We start from the raw sequence: 23,813 nt of genomic DNA, 5'->3' as shown, positions 1-23,813 counted from the left end.
TTTGTCATCTGTGTGTTCGAGTTTGACTGATGTATGACTCGGAGCAGGAGCATGTTGAATTATGCATGTCTGGAAATGAGGCGTGATGGGTTTAAAGTACCTCAGGCCAAGTTGTTGTCACAGTAAACTCATTGCTTCTTTCTCTAGAATATTTGCGTGAACTGAACATTGTCTTATACCCAAAATCTAAAAAGAAATCCATAAAAATCAAAATAGAAACGAAACAAAAACCACAAATTCCGTTTCCTATCCTTTTCTTTTGTCCTGTGTTTGTATTTCATTTTTATGACTTTAAAATTCTCTCCTGTTTCAAGGTCAGGGTTCCTGAGGACACGTCCCCCTGGAAGGACATCCTGCAGCTCAGCGCTCAGGACTCGGACTCCAACAGTAAGCTGGTGTTCTCCGTCAGCTCCAGCCTCCACCCCGACAGCACCAAGTTCTTCCACCTGGACCCAAAGAGCGGGGTCCTGGTGCTGAAGGAGGAACTGGACTACGAGACCATCCCCGTGCACACGCTCATCGTGATGGTAATTTTAGATATTTTTAGATTTGATTTGATGAAATATCCTAATTCTGGGTATTAAAAAGAAAAGTAAAAGAGGGGAAATGTTTTGTCTGCGGATGCAAAATGGATGAAAGGAATATAAAAAGGTTAGAAAACTGTCAAAAGAACTATAATTTCACGGGAAGGCAAGTTTATTTATATAGCACCTTTCAACACAAGGAAATTCAAGGTGCTTTACAAAAATGAAAGACATTCAGACAAAGGCATTTAAAAACAGTAAAAGATAATAAAAGAAACATTATACATGAATAAAAAGTACATGAATAAAAAGTTACAGTGCAGTTTAAGATATGAACAGTTCACACAGAAGTTCCACTTTACTGATGAACACAACGGCTCAGTTTCAATTAAAAGCAGCGACAAAAAGAAAAGTCTTCTTGCTGGATTTAAAAGTAGTCAGAGTTGCAGCGGACCTGCAGGTTTCTGGGAGTTGGTTCCAGATATTTGGAGCATAATAACTGAACGCTGCTTCTCCATGTTTAGTTCTGACTCTGGGACAGAAAGCTGACCAGTCCCTGAAGACCTGAGAGATCTGGATGGTTCATCATTTAGCAGAAGGACCTAGGAAGACTAGGGGTAGAGAAATGTGAGAATTTGGTTCGGGATATTTCCAAATATCTGGAACAAACTCCCAGAAACCTGCAGGTCCGCTGCAACTCTGACTACTTTTAAATCCAGGCTGAAGACGTTTATTTTTGCCGCTGCTTTTAATTGAACTTTTCACATCTCACACTGCTCTGTAACTTTTATTCATATTATCTTTGCTTTTAAATGAGTGTTTTTAAATGCCATTTTATAATGTTTCTGCTGCACTATTTCTTAATATCTTATTTTTGTAAAGCACTTTGAATTGCCTTGTGTTGAAAGGTGTTGTATAAATAAACTTGCCTTGCTCTTCTGCTCGCCCTCAGGTTCGTGACCAGGAGATCCCGGTGAAGAGGAACTTTGTGAAGGTGGTGGTGGAGGTGCTGGACTGTAACGATCACTCGCCTGCTTTCCTCAGCACTCGTTATGAGGCCAGCATCTCAAACCTCGCCCCCCACGGCTCTGAAGTTCTCAGAGTCAAAGCGCTCGACCATGACATGGGAAGCAACGCCGACATCAGCTACTCTCTGAACTCTGGTGAGCAGAACAAAGGCTTTTTAAATATATTTTATTTATGGTGGCTGCTTCTTTACAGTCATCCCGATACACGTAATCGCACCTGGGAGCTGACACATTCAACCGCCAGATGATGAATACTTATACTTCCTGTGAAGCAGAGGGTCAAGGACACAATGGTGATGCCTGAATTCCCTCTCAATATTCAGTTTGGGCGAAGAGGATTTCCATCAAATCAATAATGTAATGCACCTTTGTCCCGTTAAAACTAAAGATAGGTCGATACGATGCGATAAGTACTTTCAACCAAGAAATAGTTCACTCCACGAGAGTCCAGAAATTACTCTTTAAACTATTTGGTTCATAGCCTGACTGACGGAGACGTCTAAAGCTGAACAAATTGGGGGAGAAAATGATTATTTTGACCGATATTGCATTTTAGCGGAACTGATAATTTTCGAAAAATTCAATTCAATGGAAAAATATATTTAAAATCATCATGGTGTGATTTTTTACGAGGACGTTAACCAAACAAGGTTTTCCAATAAAGAGGCTCTTTTATGCTTTTCTGTTGCCTGAAACGTCTCCATTGGACTACATTGTTTATATATGGATAGTGACATCACTATGTCACTATCCATATATAATGCTACAATACAAACAGATCAAGTGACCACAATATACAGGAATTGAGTTGTATTTAATGCATTAACAGGCTACAATGCTCTTCAACCATTTTAGTGGATAGTATTTTCTCAAACCCTTTAAAGTTGACTTGAAGTAACAAATCATTTTCTTCTCTCCAGGGAACATCGACAACATCTTCTCCATTGATCCAGAGCTGGGCTCCATCAGTGTTTCCAAACCTCTGGACCTCCAGCCTCAGGACCAGTTCCACCTGACAGTAAAAGCCACGGATCAGGGCTTCCCTCAGCGCACCGACCTCTGCTCCGTCCATGTTCACATCCGCATCTCCGACCAAACCCCACCCTCCTTCCCCTCGGACGAATACCTCACAGAGATCAGTGAATTGAGCACTATTGGAGCACCAGTCCTCACCGTCTCGGCCTCCAGTCCTGCTGCAGTGCACTATGGGATAGAAAGTGGCAACCCAAACAGGACTTTCCACATCAACCCCTCCACTGGGTTGATTTCAATCCAAAAGCACCTTGATTTTGAGATTGCTGTCTCCTACAAGCTCAAAGTAACAGCTTCCACAACAGCTGGAGCTTCCTCCAATACGGTCGTGTTCATCTACGTGATCGACGAGAACGACAACGCTCCGGTTTTTCAGCAGCCGCAATATCTGGGGCAAATAAGTGAGTCGGCTCACATCAACAGCATGGTGATGGGAGAAATAAACACTCCTCTGGTCATCCAGGCTTCAGATAATGACAAAGATTCCAATTCTCTGCTGGTGTATCAGATTCTCGAGCAGGAGGCCTTGAACGTATTTGCGATAGACTCGAGTATGGGCACCATTTCTTTAATACTACCGGTTGACTTTGAAGCCAAGGCTGAGTATCACTTCACAGTGCAGGTAAAGGACTCGGGGGAGCCATCACTGTTTGCATCGGAGCCTGCCAAGGTCACTGTGAGAGTCCTGGACCTCAATGACTGCCCGCCACAGTTCATAAAGCCAATCTACGAGCCATCCATCATCTTCCCAGCTGTCAGAGATACAGAGGTTGTGCAAGTCATGGCCAATGATCTGGATTCAGCTGTTTCATACAGCATCAGCGAGGGAAATCTCCACAATGCCTTTTCAATTCACCCCAATACTGGAGTCATCACCGTGAGCAATGTGTCTGAATTCAGGCCGTCTTACCAACTGATTGTCAAGGCGTCTGACGGCCTCTACAAAGACTTAGCCACCGTCAACGTCAACGTAACAAACCTAACAGCCAGCGATCTTGGATTTGAACACAAAGTGTATTCAGCAAGCGTTAGAGAAAACCTAAAGACAGTTAAAACGTTGCTAGCCCTCAAAGCCACAGGTTGTTTTTTAAACGAGCCTGTTTTCTACTCTGTGGTGAACCCAGTGGGAAAGTTTGTCATTTCCCAAACATCAGGCATTCTGGAAACAACCGGTATGCCTTTTGACCGAGAGGAGCAAGATGCGTATGATGTTGTTGTGAAGGTTGAAGACATGAGAACGCCAGCAAGGACTGTTACCACGCAGGTCAAGGTTTTTATAGAGGATGTCAACGACAACGCTCCGCAGTTTCTAAACTTGCCTTTTTCAATGATGATTTCTGAGACCTCTGATCCAGGGGATGTGTTATATCAAGCAATGGCTATCGACAGAGATCTGGGAGAGAATGGGGCCATCGTGTACTCACTGGAGGAGGGTTATGATCTTTTTAGGATAGATCCTGATCTAGGCGATGTGTCCCTCCAGAGGCCTCTTGACTTTGAAGCTCTGAATAAGTATGTGTTGACGGTCTTTGCTATAGACGAAGGCGAGCCAAGTCACACCACAATGGCCCAGCTTAGTATTCAAGTGAGGAATCAAACCAACCCAGTTTTCCAGACCCTTCTTTATCCCCTAAAAGTGCCAGAAAATGTCCCACAATTCACCACCATCTTACACGTCCAGGCCAGAAATCCAGAGGGCTATCGACTCATCTACAACCTGGAAGAGGAAAACGCCTCACAACATTTTCATATTGATTTCAAAACGGGCGTGTTGACCGTCTCCAACCCCCTCGACTATGAGAGCCAAACCATGCATGTGTTGACAGTTCGTGCTTCTGACTCTGTGACCGGAGCTTTCTCTGAGGCCTCTATTGAAATAGAAGTAGAGGATGTGAACGATAACGCGCCCGTTTTCCCGAAGGTAGCTTACATGGTGAGCATTGATGAGGGGCTCCCGATCGACACCTCTGTGATACAACTCTCTGCCATTGATAGGGACTCTGGCAGAAATAAAGTACTCACCTTTCACATGGTCAAAACAGAGAAGAACGAGACTGATTTCTTTGACATAGACTCCCGTAGCGGGTTGATCGTCACAAAACAGGTGCTGGACTATGAAAACACAAAGCACTTTCATTTTAAAGTAAAAGCTACTGACAATGGCACTCTGCCTCTTAGCAGTGAAGCCCATGTTTTCATTAATGTCACCGATGTAAACGACAACCCACCGGACTTCATTAGCTCCCAGTATGATGCCACACTGGATGAAATGGCAAAGTGTGGTCACATAGTCGTCAAAATCCAAGCTTCAGATCCGGACACTGCGGAGCTGAATAACCTCAAGTACAAAATCCTTTCAGGGAACGGAGGGCGCTACTTCAACATCAACGAATCCTCTGGACTTATATCGTTTTCCAATGTCTGTAAGAGGAATCTGGACCCTTACTATAATCTGACGGTGGCGGTGTCTGACGGAGTGTTTCAGAAAACAGCACCAGTCAATATCGACATGATAAACAGCAACAGACATAGTCCACACTTCAAGCAGAGCCTCTACGAAGCAGAGCTGGCGGAAAACGCAGAGGCGGGAACTCGGGTGATCCGATTGGCCGCCATTGACCCTGACGACGGGCCATTTGGCAGCGTTGACTACACCATAATTAACAAACTTGCAGATGAGAAGTTCTCTATTGACGCTGATGGGCAGATAGTTACGACACAACCATTGGACCGAGAGAACCCCGCACAGAGAATCATTGCGATCAAAGTGATGGCTAAAGATGGCGGCGGAAAAGTGGCCTTTTGCACGGTCAAGATAATTCTGATAGATGAGAATGACAACGTTCCTCAGTTCAAAGCGTCAGAGTACCAGGTTTCAATTCAGTCCACTGTTAATAAAGGCTCCCCTGTCATTCAAATCATGGCTTATGACGCAGATGATGGCAAAAATGCAGATGTCACCTACACGGTAGATGAAGGCGAAGAAGTGACAGAAGACATTATCGAGATCAACCCTTTCACCGGAGTCGTAAGCGTCAAAGAGAGTCTTGTTGGCATGGAGAATAAGATCTTCAACTTCAAAGTAAAAGCCCGTGACGGCAGCCTTCCTTTCTATAACTCCACAGTCCCTGTTCAGCTCAAAGTGGTTCCTCCCGAGGTTCCTCTACCAAAGTTCTCAGAGCCTCTCTACTCCTTCTCGGCTGCAGAGGACATCCCCGTAGGGACGGAGGTCGGCTCAGTGAAGGCGGACTCAGACATGCCTCTTATCTACAGCCTGGTGAACGGGAACACTGTGGAAAGCAACAAGGACAAAGTGTTCAGTTTGGACAAAGAGAGCGGAACGTTGCTGTTGCAGAAGACAATCGATCACGAGAGGACGAAATGGTATCAGATAGATGTGATCGCTCAGGGGAACCACAACGGGACTGACGTTGCGTCGCTGGTCTCGGTCAGCATCCAGGTCCAAGATGTGAATGATAACCAGCCGGTGTTTGATGCTAACCCATATCGAGCCTTCCTGGCTGAGAACATGCCAGCTGGAACGACTGTCATTCAGGTAAGTTCAGAAAGTTTAGATCGTTCTATCTTTGGAAAAAGCCGATGATCACTATTGACTAAATGAGTGCAAAATATGACGTATAACAGTGTATTTCAAATGTATTTGAATATTGATTGACGTCTTTGTTAGTTAACCTATAGATGGAAACACAAAGATTACATTAGCGTCAATAAACTGGTAACAATTTAGCTGCAAAGCAACCTTTACCGAAAAAAACATTCAAATAAAAACGTTTATGTAATTTAGAAAGAGCAAGATATTATTTGTATCTGGTTTCAATTATTAACAATACCTGAAGATATGAACTGAAGTCATTTATCTGGTTTGACAATAAAGTGAGTGCAATTTTGGAAAATTACTTAATCAAGAATGTTCTATCGATATTGCGTTATTGAGCGTTTGCTTAGTTTTAGCTTAATAAGGGTGCTAAGCCAGGATTAAAACAACCTTGAACAACATATCTTCTGAAAGCACAGTTAAGAAAGTAATTTGAATGTTCTCCTTGCACTCACAGTACAACATCTTATATCCTAAAATATACAAACACACTTGATACCGAATGCTTATTCTGACCCGAAGGTGACCGCCAACGACCCGGACACCGACACCAATGGTCTCGTGACGTACAGCTTGGATTCTATACCTGACGACACCACCACCATGGCAGATATCAGCGGGGTTTTCTCCATCGACGGAGAGAGCGGCTGGATCACCACGGTTCGGGAAACGGACTGCGAAGAGACCAGGGTTTACCGGTTCTACGTCTTCGCCACGGACCACGGCGGCGACACCAAGCTCTCCTCCAGCGTCCTGGTGGAGGTCATGGTGACGGACGAGAATGACAACCCGCCAAAGTTCTCCGATGATTTGTACCACGCCTCAGTGATGGAGAACAGCAGCCCCGGGGAGGTCATCGTCTCCATGACCACCACGGATGCTGACGTGTCTCTGGAGAACCGACTCGTGACGTGTTACATCACAGGTGAGAACGTTCAAAAGGGTGTTGTAGAACTGTCTAATCGAAAAAATTAACATATCCACAAGTAGCAACAAGCTTGACTCCAACAAAAATACGTCTCAGGTAAGTTTGGTTGACTCTTTACTTAAACAAAAGGTATCAGGAAAAACACATTATTTTCAAAGTTCAAAAAACGATATTGCTCCGTAATAATTTTATCCTTCTAACTTCTCATTGCCAGCAGCTGCGGTCGGTTATGACGTCCATTTCACAACGGCTGGTTTAAATAAATGATAGAATAATACTAATAACAACAATGTTCAAATATATCTATATATACACATATTATATCAAATGATACATGTTAACATATGGCTCCTACATGTGTGTTCCAGGTACTTTCTCTGAAAATGTAAATGTCAAAAACACATTGGAAGATCCAGTCAAATGTTATTCAACCAGTATGGTTAAAGTTATGATTTTACTCATTCTGTATCTGCACGTCTTCAGAAAAGATTATCTGTAGGGATGACAGAAACGGCATAGTAGTAGACAACAAGTTAGATTCAAAGATTCAAGATTCAAAGGTTTTAATGTCATATGCACAAAGCTAAAGTGTAGAAATGGCAATGAAAATCTTATGACCTGAGCTCCTCCAACGATGCAACATATATAATAAAATACAACATAGGTGAGAACGTTCAAGAGTGTGTTTGTGAGTGTGTGTTCCAGGTACTTTCTTGGAAAATGTAAATGTCAAAAACACATTGGAAAATCCAGACAAATGTTATTCAACCAGTATGATTGAAGTAATGATATAGAGGCCAAAATCCTAGACCGGTAAAACAGATAATGAACTTAAAATCAAACTGGCGCCAGTTAGCGAATCTTACGCAAGGCAATTATTCAAGTTCAGACAAGAATCTCCATTTGTGCATTTCATTCCTATAACAAAAATTATACGAACAGGTTTCCTATATCTCTTCCCTTTAGCTTTCCCTATGGCTTTCCTTCTTGTGGCTTTAAACACCCTGGTAAAAAACCATGTGCCTTCTAGTGCTCTATAGTCTCCGATATACAATTACACCAGGTGCCCTTCTAAACACTAACTAAGAATACATTTACTATAAAGAAAAACAGCAAGAAGATAAATGTTTAACTATTGAATAATATAAAGCAATATATAGCTCCAACAAAGTATCTGCACCTCTTCAGAAAAGCGTATCTATAGGGGCCGACGAACACTACACAAAATGCAGACAATTAGTAATCTGTCTCTGCTAAAAAAAACTCTGTTCATCCTTAAAGGTGGGGTAGGTACATTTGAGAAACCGGCTCGAGATACACTTTTTGTTATATTCCATGGAATGCTCTTAACATCCCGATAGCAATGAATATCTGAAGTGCTTTGACAACAAATCCATAAAAAGACGTCATCAGTGGAAGCCGTGGCGCTGTAAAAAGCACGACCAATCAGCCGGCTAAAGTAACTGGATGGCCTACCTGCCTGTCAGCCTTCCATCTGGGCACAAACTGATCTCGTGCCCTCATTGGTCATGTGCTCGTTCGTGTGTGTTGGAGGAGGGGCTCTGTAAGGAAGTGGCAGATTTTTTCCGGTTGTGTATTTTCAAATTCTAGCGCACTCCAGCTGGTTTCTCCAAAATGACCTACCCCACCTTTAAGATGTTGTGGTGTCAAGCTGCTCTTGAGATTGAAGCGTAAGAGAGTTAATGTCAGCTGTCTGTCAAACAGCAGGTAGACTGACCTGAATCTGTCATACAGAACAAAGCACAGTTTCCATGACGAGTTTGAACGTTTGCTAGAAATAGAAGAAAACTATTAAATTCAAAGTACTGCAGTGACTAATATGAGAACATTCCCCCGCGGTACAGTTATTGAGGAAAACACATGATTGCAGTAACACAATGTTATTGGAAAAACATTGCATCAGAAGTTTCTGTTTTATTAAATAAGACAACTGTGATTTCAGGAAGTTTAGTATCACTCAGGGACACAATCATGAATGACAATAAAAGCCCAGCAATATCAATAAGACCGAGAGGGAACTGCAATATTAATATTACTTGTAATTGACTTCTGTTACAGCCTCTTTCTCGTTTATGTGAATAACAACCAGTACAGCAAAGGAAATAAACAATGCAAGACATATAAAGTGTAAATGGTAAAAGCTCAGACACAATAACACACATCAATGTTTCAGATTATTGTTGAAGACCTTATTTTAAACATTTAAAAAAATATATATAATGTCCATCCTCGCAACGAGTATAAAAGATCAAATTGTTTCTCATCACGATCAAAATAATAAGTAATCGTACTGAGTATCGTTATATTGTTGTATTAAATCACACACTAACAGTTGATGGTTGTATGTTTTCAAATATGATAATTTTTCAGCTTTTTCTACATTTTAGTTTATTTAATATTTTGGGGTTTTAGACAATTTCTCAAACAAAGCAAGACATTTAAAATTCACATTGTGCTTAAAGACACTGTGATGGACATGTATTGCTGTTTTATGGACCAAATATATCTTATAATGTTTGCAAAAGTATTCCGCAGTCCGCAAAGAGGCCGCTTCCTCTTCTTCAAAATGGTATTTTTCCAAAATGAGTCTTGAAAAAGAGGGTCGTCTTATATTCGGGTCAACAGGTACTTTTAAACATAACTTCTTTACTAACTGAGGTGTTTGTCCCGCCTGCAGACGGAGACCCTCTGGGACAGTTTGCCATCATCCAGGAGGACGAGGGGCGCTGGGGTCTCATCCTGAAAGAAGCTCTGGACAGAGAGACTAAAGACAGATTCACTCTGAGAGTCACCGCCACCGACGGGAAGTCAGAGGCTCCGGTCTCTGTGGACGTCCACGTGCTGGACATCAACGACAACAGTCCTCTGTGTGAACAGGTGAGGGGCGACTACTCACTTTCTGGATCGGCCAAAATCATATAAAAATAGAACCGATAATTACATTACATTACATTACATTGCATTTAGCTGACGCTTTTATCCAAAGCGACTTACACTAAGTACATTCGACCAGGAAGACACAACCTTGAAGAAAACAGAATCATATAAGTACAGAAAACAGAATCATATAAGTACATAATGAACTTAAAGGTCACCAGAGTAAAGGATGTGTGTACTTTTGCCATCTCTGGTCTTATCTTATATCTCTTCTCCTCGTGTTTCAGCTGGTGTACACGGAGGCGGTGATGGAGAACCCTCCCCCCAGCATGTTCCTGATGAAGGTCCGAGCTTCAGACCCTGATATTGGGGCCAACGGTCAGGTGACCTACAGCCTCCATGGACCCAACGCTGACATGTTCCGTCTCGACCAGCGGACAGGTATGTTGGGTCTGTTTGGGGTCAGATCACCTGGGCTCACGTTAAGTGTTTGAGTTCCATCGGCACTGAACTGAAACACATTGCTATTCTCCGCTGACATCCATCACACTTCATATCTTTCTGTCATGTCTGGGTCAGGTGGATAATTGTGTTGAGCTTACTTAGAGAAAACTTTTCCAATTATATTGTTAGAAAAATACCACTCTCTCCCGGCTTGAGCTTCAGCCTCAGGATCCATGTATCTGTGATCCTCTCCAGAGTGGAAGGAGTCATCACATACAGAGCATCAACTAGTTCCTGAGCAGTGTCCTTCACATGCTGATATCCAAGAGAGGGAGTTACACAGTCACAATATGGAGGAATAGAAAGCAGTATTCAATGTTTACTTCAGATTAGCTCCACGTCAGAAATGAGCATGCTTGATGTCTCTCTCCATAGAGGCTGAATCATCATGTTAATCACATAGCTATCATATGCCTCAATCAGTCCTGATGCTCTTCTAGGTAATCACACATCCTGTCATGTACACAGCTACAGTTGATACCTTTGTTATCAAGTTACTCTCATATTGGAAGAGAACATTCAGTGTTTTCCCAACAAATATCTTTCGTCAATATTCATAGTAGCTTTTTTCTTGAGTACCCGATAAAGCTCAATGCAGATGACGCCTGATAACTCTCCCGGTGAGCTGTTCACTCTGGGGAGAGATTAATACACTGTTATTTTGCTGAGGTTTCCAAACCCTGATACGATGTTAAACGTTAATTATAAACCACGTGACAGTTTGAGTATGACCTGAATCTGTCCCCAGGTGAGCTGTTCACTCTGAAGGAGTTGGATCGGGAGCGGGATCTGGAGTTTAACCTGGTGGCGAAGGCGACGGACGGCGGCGGGCGCTCCTGTCAGGCCGACCTCCGTCTGACTCTCCAGGACATGAACGACAACCCGCCTCACTTCTCCTCCAAACACTACGAGGTGACCGTGTTCGACAACACCACCGTGCGGACCCCCGTCGCCGTCATCTACGCCAAAGACCCCGACACCGGTAGGTCTTTGAACATCACTTTGGGTGAAATTAGGCCTTTGGACGAGTACTCTTTAAGTGTTCTCTACCCGGACCCATTTCTACGTTTGGGAAGATTATGGGGAACATCATCTCGACTTAACAGACCACATTGAACACATTCCTGACAAGTAACCCCTAGTGTCGTTAATGGTAAAGTAATTCTTAGTAATATTCTAATTAATGAGGATGATTTGTTGGTTTAAATTTGTGTTAACATTCTCTGAACTGAACAAATATAGAATATATTAACTAAATATCATTGAATCAGCTATATCTGCTAAATTAATGAGCAGATCATAATCATATTTCTAATTGTGACATATATGTGTCACCGCAGGTTCTTATGGGTTGAATTGAAATGGTTACAGATTACTATTTCAAACATTTGACCACTTACACATGTATTTATGTGGGCAAAAAGGACCGTAACACTGCTAGGATCATGGGTAAAGTGTTGGAAAGGTTTCATACAACATTTAAAAGGTTATAGATTACTAATAACATAACCCTGTAATTAATATAATGAGCATTATATGTCCAATACTTCATCACTACTTCAATCAAAGTTATGTTACCGTATTTTTCAAACTCAGCAATGAAAATAAAGGGCTTGTTGAACATTAAAGCATAAAGACATGGCACAAAATACAAACTGAAAATGAGCAGAAAACAAAGCTCAACTCCAAATAAATGCAGCTTATCTGGAGAAAAGTGGCTTCTTGTAAACCCTGATTTATGTGTGACACATTTATATAACTAGTTTCCTTCTGAACAAGCAAACACAATAAGAGCACAGAGAGCGTCAGAGTGTTTCTCTCAGGCTCGAACATGTTGTGACTAACCCTGAGTCAGCGATCCTTTACTCCATCAAATCCTAATGCACAGGCCCGCCTTTGTGTGTGTACAGTGTGTGAATGTGTGTGTGTACAGTGTGTGAATGTGTGTGTGTACAGTGTGTGAATGTGTGTGTGTACAGTGTGTGAATGTGTGTGTGTACAGTGTGTGAATGTGTGTGTGTACAGTGTGTGAATGTGTGTGTGTACAGTGTGGGAATGTAGAGTGTGTGAATGTTGAATCACTAATACTGAACATAATGAAACACTAAGCCATTCTGCTCTCAGTAACGCCCACCTGAAAACGGTGCTTTGATTATTTACTGCTCGGGGTTTTTAATTCTTAACCCAGACTGCATTCACATCTTTTTGCTATAATCATTATGTCTGTGTTTCAGCAAAACGCTTCGTGTCACTTTTTCTATCGCTTCAGTGTTTGAACCAGAATGTTCTGTCTGAAGATGGTGCTTGACATGCAGAAACACACACACACACACACCCCCACACACACACACACACACACACACACACACACACACACACACACACACACACACACACACACACACACACACACACACACACACACACACACACACACATACACACACACACACACACACACACACACACACACACACACACACACACACACACACACATACCATGTATACATCACTTCAGGGGACATTACATTGACTTACATGCTTTTCCTGGAGACTTATCCTAAACTTAACCATAACCAACACATGCCTAACCCTAACCCTTAACCTTAACCTTACCCTAACCCTAATTCTAAACCTAACCAAGTCTTCACCCTAAAATGAATGATTCCCCTCATGGGGACCTCCAATTTGTCCCCATAAGGCAGTGGTTCTCAAACTTTTTCTGTCAGGCCCCCCCTTTGGAGAAAAAAAAAAGTCGGGGCCCTCCCAACACAAGTCAGGCTCAGTGGCGGCGCCAGAGATTTCTTTTGGGGGTGCTGTGGGGTAGCTTGACGTTTCATAGAGGGTGCTCAAACATTTAGGGTTTCCCATTAAGGTACCGGGCGCTACAGAGGAATGTTCTACTGCAACACTCCCCCTCGCAAATACACAGTGTACCCGCGACTGTTACAATGAAGGCTCGATAATCAGCTCGTCGCATATAGGTGTAAGCAGGGGTAAAGTGCTATTTTTATAGGTGGTGTGTGGACCTCACATAGGGGGGTCCGGGGGCAAGCTCCCCCGGGAAGATTTATTTTTAAATATTAAAGTTAAAAGCATCAATCTGGTGCACTTTGAGAGCAAAATGAAGAGATCTATGGATACATCTCTCAACACCCATTTGAAACAGAACTGATTTACTTTTTCTTTATGGATATTTTACAAATCACTCTTTTAAACTTTATTCTTGTTTTACTGTCATATAGTATTTTATACCTGTTTTTCATTTATTCTCTTATTTTTTATAACTATAATGATCATATAAACCTGTGCCTCGGAAATAATTGTTTACATTAATGGTGACCAAAACGTTTGAGACCCACTGAGATAACACTGAGAGAGTCCTTTAGTTCACTGAGTCTCTCAGTCTGACAGGAGAGGACTCTCCTCCACCTTGTTGTTGAAAAAACTCCTTATATCCGTTAGCGTAGCTCGCTAGCACCAGAAGCTAACATCAACGATCTCCGGTACCGGTGCGCTCTCTCTCTCGCTCGTGCACACAAAATAGCTCGTTCCACACACACGCAGAGCCGAGCTTTATTGAAACACAGAGACCCAGACGTAATAATACTGCATCATATTATTTTCAAATCAATAATTTTTCAATTTATGATTTTTTTTCAAATCTTTTTTTATTTTTATTTTTTATAGCCATTTTTCCTCCTGGTCTCTCGCGCCCCCCCTGGCATGCCTCTGCGCCCCCCAGGGGGGGCGCGACCCCCACTTTGAGAACCACTGCCATAAGGGAAGCCAGTCCCCACACGTGACTATGTAAACAGATTTAGGTCCCCACAAGTATAGTAATGCTAGACCACACACACACACACACACACACACACACATTATTGAATTACCCAAGTTCTGACAGTAAGATTGCTAGAAATGCAAAAAGACACACACATGTTTCAGACAGGTAGAAACACACACACACACACACGCTCTTGACTAACCACAGTTCACACAAGATGATTGATGAAAATTGCAAAAAGACGCCCACACATTTTAATAGTTTGCACTGTGACGACCCCTCCCCCCTTCTGCCTGGCTGTGCTCCCTGCCTTGCTGTCCTCTGGCAGGTACTGGGAGTGCCGTCCTGTTTGTGCCCGCCCATCTAGAGGCGGAGCCTCAAGAAGGCATAAAGTTTGCCCAGCTGCAAGGTTCAGTCTCTGATTCCAACACGTTCTCACTCCCAACCTGTCATATGTTGACGGTCGGTCAGGGCCCCTCCCCGTCACTCTATTACGTACAGGGTACCCCTTGAGAGTCCGTTTTCAACGGGCAGGGCGTCCCATAGACCTTCATAGACCTCCCATAGCGTTGATAATCGACACCATGAGAACGCTCCTCGACGGTCGGTTGTTATTGTCAATATTAATATAATATTCTTTTTTTTTTAAATAATCACACTCGATTTCGCCGATTTTCTTGTTGCCCCAGCTGGTCGACACCTCTTTTAGCAGAAACAAAGGCTATATTAATGTATTAAATCGATGTTAATCCATGTGTGTTGTGGAATTAATGGACGTGCCGTTGTGCTTCAACTACAACCCTAATTATATTTAAAAACATTTTAGAAGGCCTCACGAAATACTTTAATTTACATTTTAATTTAAATGTGAAGGGATGTGTGTAATGTGGTGATTATTATTCACAGACGGATCTGTTGGGTTATTGTTCCGCACGGACATTTTAGTTAACCGGACTTCCTGTTGATGTGAAATCCGAATTTTTAAAAAAATAAAAAAATAATACTTTATTCCGAGTTTGCTTGCTTTTCTCTTTGATGGTCATCACATAACGGCATTGTAATACACGGTTTGTCGGCATTAATTATTACATATCTGCCGTAGTTCTCTATTTATAGAGCCCTGATGAGAAGACTTCTAGACAAACTGGAAGAACTGCCGCCGAAACTGAATATGTGACGTGGATCATAAATATATCAATTAAACAAATTCTTCAATTTCACAATATGTCTCCTTGCAGTATCAATACTAATTCGGCTGACATTTATATTTGATCCAATCGGTATATTGGTATATGTACACCATAACGGTGCACAGCTGATAGAAAGGGACACCTGGTGGTTAAAGCATGTTATTGAAATGTATTATTTTTATTATTAGATATTAATAGGAGACACAGACAGACAAACTAATGAGGCTTTATTTAAACATTAAAGAATTAGGTTAAGGTCTTATTTTGAATAACAAAAAAGCTTTGGGGGTATAAATATTAAGCCTGACAAAGTACTAATATATTGCTTTCCTGCAATGTTAACTACTGTATGTGTAAGTACTTATTTTAACTGATATTATACATATGTATTATACTCTTATAAGATGTATGTAGATAGAATAATAAATGTGCAGAATATGACAGTGTAATGGTGGAGGTATACACACATATTGATAGATGTCTTGTAATGCACTGTTGAGGAACCTGCGACCCAAGTTTTTCATCTCCGGCCTTGTCAGGTATTGAACATTCAATAAATAAAGAACACAGAATTATTCAATATAAAACACAGAATTTGTGTGATTATACTAAATGATTTACAAATAAACACCACTGCATATTTACAACTGTTACACATGCTGATGTAACGCAAATGTTCCCAACTTGGGATCAATAAAGTATATCTTATCTTAAGATGATCGATGGCTACTGCCAGATTTGCAAAATGTGCCTCTGAACCTTGACAAGTGCATGTTTCAGGCTCATCAATGAACAACAGGAGGGGTCACAGACATAAGACCAGCTGTTAAATAAAGCTCTTCTGACCTTAGCTGGCATGTGTGTATATATATTAATGCTGCCCATTATGGGCACAAGCAATTTTCACCCATTTATTAATTATATGTTTTACATTTGAGTGTTTCCTATCCCCTAAACCTCCAGGGATGTACACAGTTTAATACTGGCAACTTCTTATTATGGGAAATACGAAAACGTCTTTTAAAACTACAACTCCCAGTAGAGGAGTGCCATAGATAGAGAACATGTTGCGAAACACAATAGCCAGCATGTGTAGTTCTGGGGACGGGGTGGGGGAGGGGGGGACGCGGTGGACCCGTTCAAATCCAGTTTTGGACAGTCTGCCGTGGTTCCATCCCATTTCAAAGTGCTGTTCGACGCCTGGCGTAACCCTCGGAGCACACTCTCCAATCACAGAGCTTGAGGACTATCACAGGGTTTGTCAAGCGAAGCGGAGAGAATACTTACTTCCGGGTGTAATATTCTCTAAAGCAAATGAGCTGCTCCGACCCACGGTCCTGACGGACTCCAACTTGTGTTTATTTATCAAACAAATAAATAAACACAAGGATAATGATGTGTTATTGTTGAGTAAATAACAGTGTGTGGTTTAGAAAATAATACAAAATTAGAAGGAAAAACCGATGAAACAATACAGATTTCAGTATTCTGAGCCGCTACTCTCCCCATAACTGACGGTAACAAAAGTCCTACATTATTCAATTAAAATAAAGAAGTAAAAACAATAAGTGTGGCTTGATATTGAGTAAGAAAAAGGTTGATAAACGCTGTGAGAATGGATCTGCGGAGAGCATTTCGCCGCGATCCCAACTCGTCTATTACCAACGTTCAGGGAGCTCTATGCAAGTCAATGGGACGCCCTGCCCGTTGAAAACTGACTCTCAAGGAGTACCCTGTGCGTAATACGGTGACGGGGAGGGGCCCTGACCGACCGTCAACATGTGACGGGTTGGGAGTGAGCACGTGTTGCTGATTCTGATCCTGGCCTGCTGCAGCAACTTCAGCCTACAGCCTGTGTTCGGTTTGATGCACCCTCCAACATGCTACAACACCCTTCCACACACCCACACACTGCTCACACTACTGACAGTCTGATTCTGACGTACACTATTCCTCAGAGGTGTTTTTCGTTAACCTGTTAAATAAACAGATATTTGGCATTTAACTCTGTGACAGCCTTAAGGAAGGTTACATGCACATACAAAAACGAATAATTGTTCGCAAATTGATGGACAAATTCAGACAGGTACACACACACACACACACACACACACACACACACACACACACACACACACACACACACACACACACACACACACACACACACACACACACACAGCTGAGCCACTCCTTCAGATGTGCAGCAGCTTGTCTTCTTTCTCCACACAGACGACTTTCTCACAGACAATAATGACTAATGGACGTGATGACGTGAACCATAAAAAACACATGAAGATCAAAGAAAAACATCACAAACTGAAGGTTTTAAACATAAATAGAGATTCTGTTGATCAGTTTATTGTGTTAAGAGACTCGGAGCCAGAATGTACGAAATACATTTGGAAACAGCAGCAAATCCTGATCCTCTGGAAAGCAGGGTTTTAAATATTGGCCTTTAACTGCAGCGTATATTTAATTTCATAAAGTCTTTAACACCTTTCAAAAACTTGCTGCACCACCTGTTTGCTGAAGCTTCGTTTCAGTTTAAAATGTTGACCTTTAATGACGACGCTCCCTCACACCGTGTAATCATCCTGAAACAGAAGTGTTGCGTCTCAAAGGAAAAATGTGTCGGCTTGTTTCTGAGAAGCTGCAGGGAAGAGTGTTGTTGTGAGCGTCAGGGTGAAGCGTAAAGGTTTCTAAAATGGTTTTCATCTGGATAATCATAAGAGTACTGTAATGGCAAGTATTATTCCAGGAAAAAAACGGGAATTTCCAAGATTTAAAGGGGGAACATTCATAAAAAAAGTATTATTTTGTGACGTAAAAGTGGTACATTTGTGAGAAAAATATATGATATTTGGTCAAACGAAAGTGTTAAATGTATTTAAAAATAATCTGATATTCTTTAAGCTAACATTGGTAAATGTTTTGGTTGAGGTTAGGGTAAAGACACACAAGTTTATAAGGACACAAATATAATGGTGTGATGAAGTTGATCCAAACACGCAAAATAAAGGGTAAAAAAAACGTACATTTTCACTTTAATCTCGGAGAATTCTGAGTTGTTTTTAGAAATTTCGAACCGAAGTCGATTTAAAAAAAGTCCAAACGAAACCGCTCGAAAACCGATGGTAGACGCTGTAGTACATATGCCGGGCCTGCAAGTGGCGCCACAAGATACACCAAAAGCAGCGAATAAGACCCCCCGGGCATGGGCATAAGGCATAAACAAACAAGGTAGTTCATGTAGTTCTCCATGTCCACTTGTTGCTGATGGTTGTGGTGGAGGAGCTGTAGATGTTGCACTAACATCTGTAGCATGGTCAGTAGCGTCTGGAGCACGAACGCAACCCTGTGATCCGCCATTGTTGTTGTTGGCGAAACGCATCAGCAATGACGCGGGTGTGAGCAGGAGAGGTGGGGAGAGGTGGGGCTATGGCGTATAGGGCGTACACACGGAGCCGCAAGCGTGTCGTCCTCAGATCTACCCACTTTGGGAACCGGTTTCAAAGTTTATCGGTTTCAGGCTCCGAAGCCGCGGCTCCGTTTCGGCTTTGTGTGGACGAACCGTCTATAAGAACTTTAGCGGATACAACTGAAATCGTCTCCGTGTGGACGGGGCCTTAATCACAAATAGAGAGATATTAATTTATTCCCCATAAATTAACCCCTTAATTATTAGAATTTCTGAGATTTTTACCGTAATATAACCCCCTGTCAAAGCACTGTAAAGATAAGAAAATGATGTTGTATTTATCTTTTATTTTAAGTTGTATTATGTGTACATGTAAACACCGAGCCTGTAGTAGCAGTGATTATCATCCCATCATTGTAATCACTGTTTTTTGGCACAAGTTTAAAAAGATTCTTTATTATTAAAACCTGTTAGTTGAAAGGTATTTGATGTTTTGGTATTCATGTCGTCACTTTGAATCATAAACACACCTTGTGGGATTCCAGATGTGGTTTTGATAACAATAGAAGATCCTCTGCTAATTTGTTCAAATCACTCTGTGCCAATAGGAAGCTCAGACTCGCGTCACATGACCTGAGAAACTACAAGACATTAACAGTGTAATGAATGTGACTTAAAGGGCACCTATCATGCAAAATGCTCTTTTTGATGTCTGTTATACATAAAGATGTGTCCCCGGTGTGTCGGGGAACTCACGCATCGTCAGAAAATAAAACCCTCTCTCTTTTCCTCCGTACTCAAATCTTTTAAAAACGGGGCTACAACGAGCGGAAACAGATTTGCTGCCGATATGACGTAATTTCGGATGGTGGACCCACAGAAAGTTGCTATCAGAAACAATGCCTGACGTGTTTTGGACGTAATATGGTCTTTGTTTACATTAGCAAGCCTCGCTAACACTCAGAGCTAACCTGTACTGGAGAGCACGTGTGTTTAAAAAGCAGGAAATAAAAAAAGGAACTCACCTTGTGATAAACCTGAGAGAGGAAAAGCATTTGAGCTCCATACTGTTTCAGAAATAATCCTTGATGTGGTTTAGAACAGGATGGCGTTTTCTCACAGCAGAATGTAACTTTATCTCCGGTAGAATTCTGATCAGGCATTAGCTCCGCCTCTTCATTTTTTTTTCAAGCTAAGGACCCAAAGTCTGCGTTTCTCTAACAGGGCTACAAAAGAGGTGTTTGAGGGATTTCTAAAATGCATGATCTGTGAGCAAAACACATCATAGACATGTTTTTTATATATTTGTATATTTTGGAGACCCATAATATATGCCTAACAATAGCATGATGGGTGACCTTTAAGTACAACTAAAAATCTATATAATAATATTGTTAAAATTATTATTATTCATATTTTTAAGAAGATATAGGATATTGACTTTAAAAAAGGGTTACATTTATGAGAAAATTAAGATATTCTTGAAGACAAAAGTGGTACTTTCATAAAAAGAAAAATGTAATCAATCAGAAATAAACAGTACACTCTAGTGGTAAAAAAAAGTGTTTAATCTATAAGAAAAACTGGTACATTTATATGAAAAAATAAGAATAGAATTCCATAAAAATACTACATTTAATAATGAAATATTATCAAAGATATAGGATATTGTCTTTAAAAAAAGGTTCATTTATGAGAAAAAACAAGACATTATTGAAGACAAAAGTGTGTATATGCATGTGTGTATATACATGTGTGTATATGCATGTGTGTATATGTATGTGTGTATATGCATGTGTGTATTATGGTTATATGCATGTGTGTACATGTATTTGTGTACATGTATGTGTGTATATGTGTGTATGTGTATGTGTGTATATGCATGTGTGTATATGTATGTGTGTATATGCATGTGTGTATATGCATGTGTGTATGCATTTGTTTTACATGCATATACACTCATCCAACAATATGTCTGGCATATAATCGTGTGGATCGCTGGCAGTGAACGTAGGGGATTACTTTAGTCGTTGTTATTGTTTTGTTTATTATTTTAGCTTTGGTACATACAATCAGCACAGACCAATGGCTCATTTGTATTGGCATATATTATGCTTACCATTACTATATGACAAACAACTGCTTATGGAATGTCGAAACTAAATCAAAATATTTGTGACTTGAAAAGTGCTAAATTAATTAAATAAAAGTCACAAATTCATCAGAAATAAACAGTGGTAAATGTATGAAAAAGAATAGTATTTTCTCTTAGATACAAGTGTTTAATTCATGAGGAAAAAACTGTTAAATCTATATGTGAAAATAAGAATATAATTCCATAACAATACTACATTTATAAAATATTCTCTAAAAAAGAAAAAGGCAAATTCCTGATATAAATCTTTAAATCTACGTGACTCCTCCCCCTCAGGTATAAACTCAGAGGTGCGTTACTCGCTGCTGTCGGGCGACGGCGGCTTCTTCTCCCTGGATGAGTTTTCGGGGATCCTTCGTCTGGAGCGACCTTTGACCCCCGACACGACGCCCTCCTTCGAGCTCAAGGTCAAAGCCACGGATCGAGGCCTCCCCCGAAACCTCTACTCCGTCGCCACGGTGACGGTGGATGTGGTTTCCCTGAACGACTACGAGCCCGTCTTCCTGAACTCCGAGTACACCGCCAATCTCCCAGAATCCTTAGCGGTGGGGTCGGAGGTGCTGAGCATCTCCACGGTGACGAGGGATCCAATCACGTACCGCATCGTGTCCGGAAACAAAGATGGGCGCTTCCTGTTGGACACGCGCACAGGTGAGAGGACTTTTTAATTTATATATCCTGTGAAAATAAGTTGTGAAATGTCCTCTTATGTGCTTGTCTGTATTGTACACATACCTGTGTGTGTGTGTGTGTGTGTGTGTGTGTGTGTGTGTGTGTGTGTGTGTGTGTGTGTGTGTGTGTGTGTGTGTGTGTGTGTGTGTGTGTGTGTGTGTGTGTGTGTGTGTGTGTGTGTGTGTGTGTGTGTGTGTGTGTGGCTTACGGGGCTTTAACTGACCGGAAACTCCTGAGTGTGTGTGAGAGAGAGAGAGAGAGAGAGAGAGAGAGAGAGAGAGAGAGAGAGAGAGAGAGAGAGAGAATGTGTGTGTGTGTGTGTGTGAGAGAGAAGGAGAGAGAGAGAGAGAGAATGTGTGTGTGTGTTAAAGTGTGTGTGGAGGGAAATCTGCTGGATTGTAGAAATGGTTTACACCAATATTACAAAACTTAAATAGTTAAAGATTGAGGGAAAATCAGTGCCAAGACTTTTTCTTTTCAAGATAGAAAACAACCGAGCATCTGTTTTCAATATTTACTTTGATATAAAGACGTTTTTAGGTAGAAGTTGAATTCAGGCTCGAGATCAAGAGCTTCTTTGGGCGTTTAGCAAAGTGAATGAAACAGGAAGGATCTTTTGTTTTGATCCGATACCTGTATAAATCATCAGTAGATTTCTCTATTGTTTAGAGTCGGAGAGGTCCTGATAATTTATTCCGGTAAATTACTCTGACCTACTAATTGACCTTTCCGAAGTTATTGAGTCTATGTAAGTTTGCTGCTTGGCTCAGATCCACCAACGTCAGCAAGATCTCACCTCTATTAACCCCCGAAGAACCAGGTTCAATTAACTGCTGTTTCAATTCAGACAACTCTTTTTTAATCTGTTTAAGGGATCCCGAAGGATTTTGATATCAGTAAATGGAGTGTGCTCCTACCTAAGTGTGTGTGGCAGGGTGCAGTCTTACCTTTGAAGCAGGAGAGGAGGGCACAGGTGTCTTTTAAGTTATCCCAGTCCAACAGGTGGGATCAGTTTATTTGAAGAAAAATAGGTCCAAACTAATACAGGGTTTTTACCTTCTCTCTTTACAACATTATAATCATACTAAAAACCTGGTGCTGTGATCATGTTCAAATGAAACTTTAATTCAGAGTCTTACATTTATTACCAAAATGTTTTAATTTCAACTGCCCAATTCAGTTGTGACATTTTAAAATTCTCCCAATAGAATTTAGAGGTATTTCCTCATAAAAAGACCGGTGACCATAAAAAGCGCATTCAACTTTCCATTCACCAAATCAATTCACATCAGTTTCATACCGTTTTTCCGACACAGACGGCGGGAATAACATTCAAAAACCCATACCTGTCCGCAATTTCGGAGGGAGAGATTTTCCTAACAGGTGGCGGGTTATAATATTCACAAACACATCTCTCATCAAATCATTCCACTCAGCCAACAACCAAGAAATTCGAGAGATATTTACCCCGTCTGGGAGGACCTTACCGAGAGCTATTAACCCAGCTCTGAAGCACACAGCCTACCGGGAGAGAGTCTACCAGGGGTTTCCCCCCCCCTCTCTCTCGCGCTCTCTCAAAAAACCAGTCTCTTTATGCTAAAAAAACTGGATCGAAACCCCAAAAAACAAACTCCTCCTCTACACCCAATTTGTGGAAAACTGCGCATGCCCTCTAATGTACAAGGCTGGACATGACTCGACATGTTCCATAGCTTTATGGCATAAGACACACCTTCTCATGTTAGTGTAACAAAGACTTGACCCTTTTTTGAGGCCTCTGTGTTTCTCCTTAAGCCTGGAGCCCCCCTCCCTGTGAACTGCTGCCAGAGGAGAGGGAGAAAATGGCCTACTCTCTTCAGAGACACCCATAAATCATAGACCTTACACACTCAACCTAAACAAACCACTTTGTTTTGTTTATACTGTAACTATAGAAAAACCTAAAATATGAAGCATTTTCATTGTGGGTTATACAAGAATATAATTGATTATATTTGATTATAACTAACTTTCGTTTTTAAGTATTAAGTATACTATGAAAACTCACAACACCCTC

General features: G+C 41.4%; 1 protein-coding gene across 1 annotated transcript in view; it reads left to right on the top strand.

The window, feature by feature from the left end:
* Nucleotides 1-23,813, top strand: part of fat2 (FAT atypical cadherin 2) — a 123,845-nt gene that overhangs the window by 54,943 nt on the left and 45,089 nt on the right. The window contains exons 9-16 of the mRNA XM_034200484.1: nucleotides 315-527; nucleotides 1,477-1,687; nucleotides 2,473-6,140; nucleotides 6,723-7,125; nucleotides 9,827-10,026; nucleotides 10,314-10,467; nucleotides 11,279-11,512; nucleotides 21,362-21,736. Of these exons, the coding sequence (XP_034056375.1) occupies nucleotides 315-527; nucleotides 1,477-1,687; nucleotides 2,473-6,140; nucleotides 6,723-7,125; nucleotides 9,827-10,026; nucleotides 10,314-10,467; nucleotides 11,279-11,512; nucleotides 21,362-21,736 (5,458 nt within the window). The remainder of the gene's footprint in view (nucleotides 1-314; nucleotides 528-1,476; nucleotides 1,688-2,472; nucleotides 6,141-6,722; nucleotides 7,126-9,826; nucleotides 10,027-10,313; nucleotides 10,468-11,278; nucleotides 11,513-21,361; nucleotides 21,737-23,813) is intronic.

The sequence above is a fragment of the Gymnodraco acuticeps genome, unplaced genomic scaffold (assembly GCF_902827175.1).
Source record: "Gymnodraco acuticeps unplaced genomic scaffold, fGymAcu1.1, whole genome shotgun sequence".
NCBI lineage: Eukaryota > Metazoa > Chordata > Actinopteri > Perciformes > Bathydraconidae > Gymnodraco > Gymnodraco acuticeps.
This window is presented reverse-complemented; position numbering and strand designations above follow the sequence as displayed.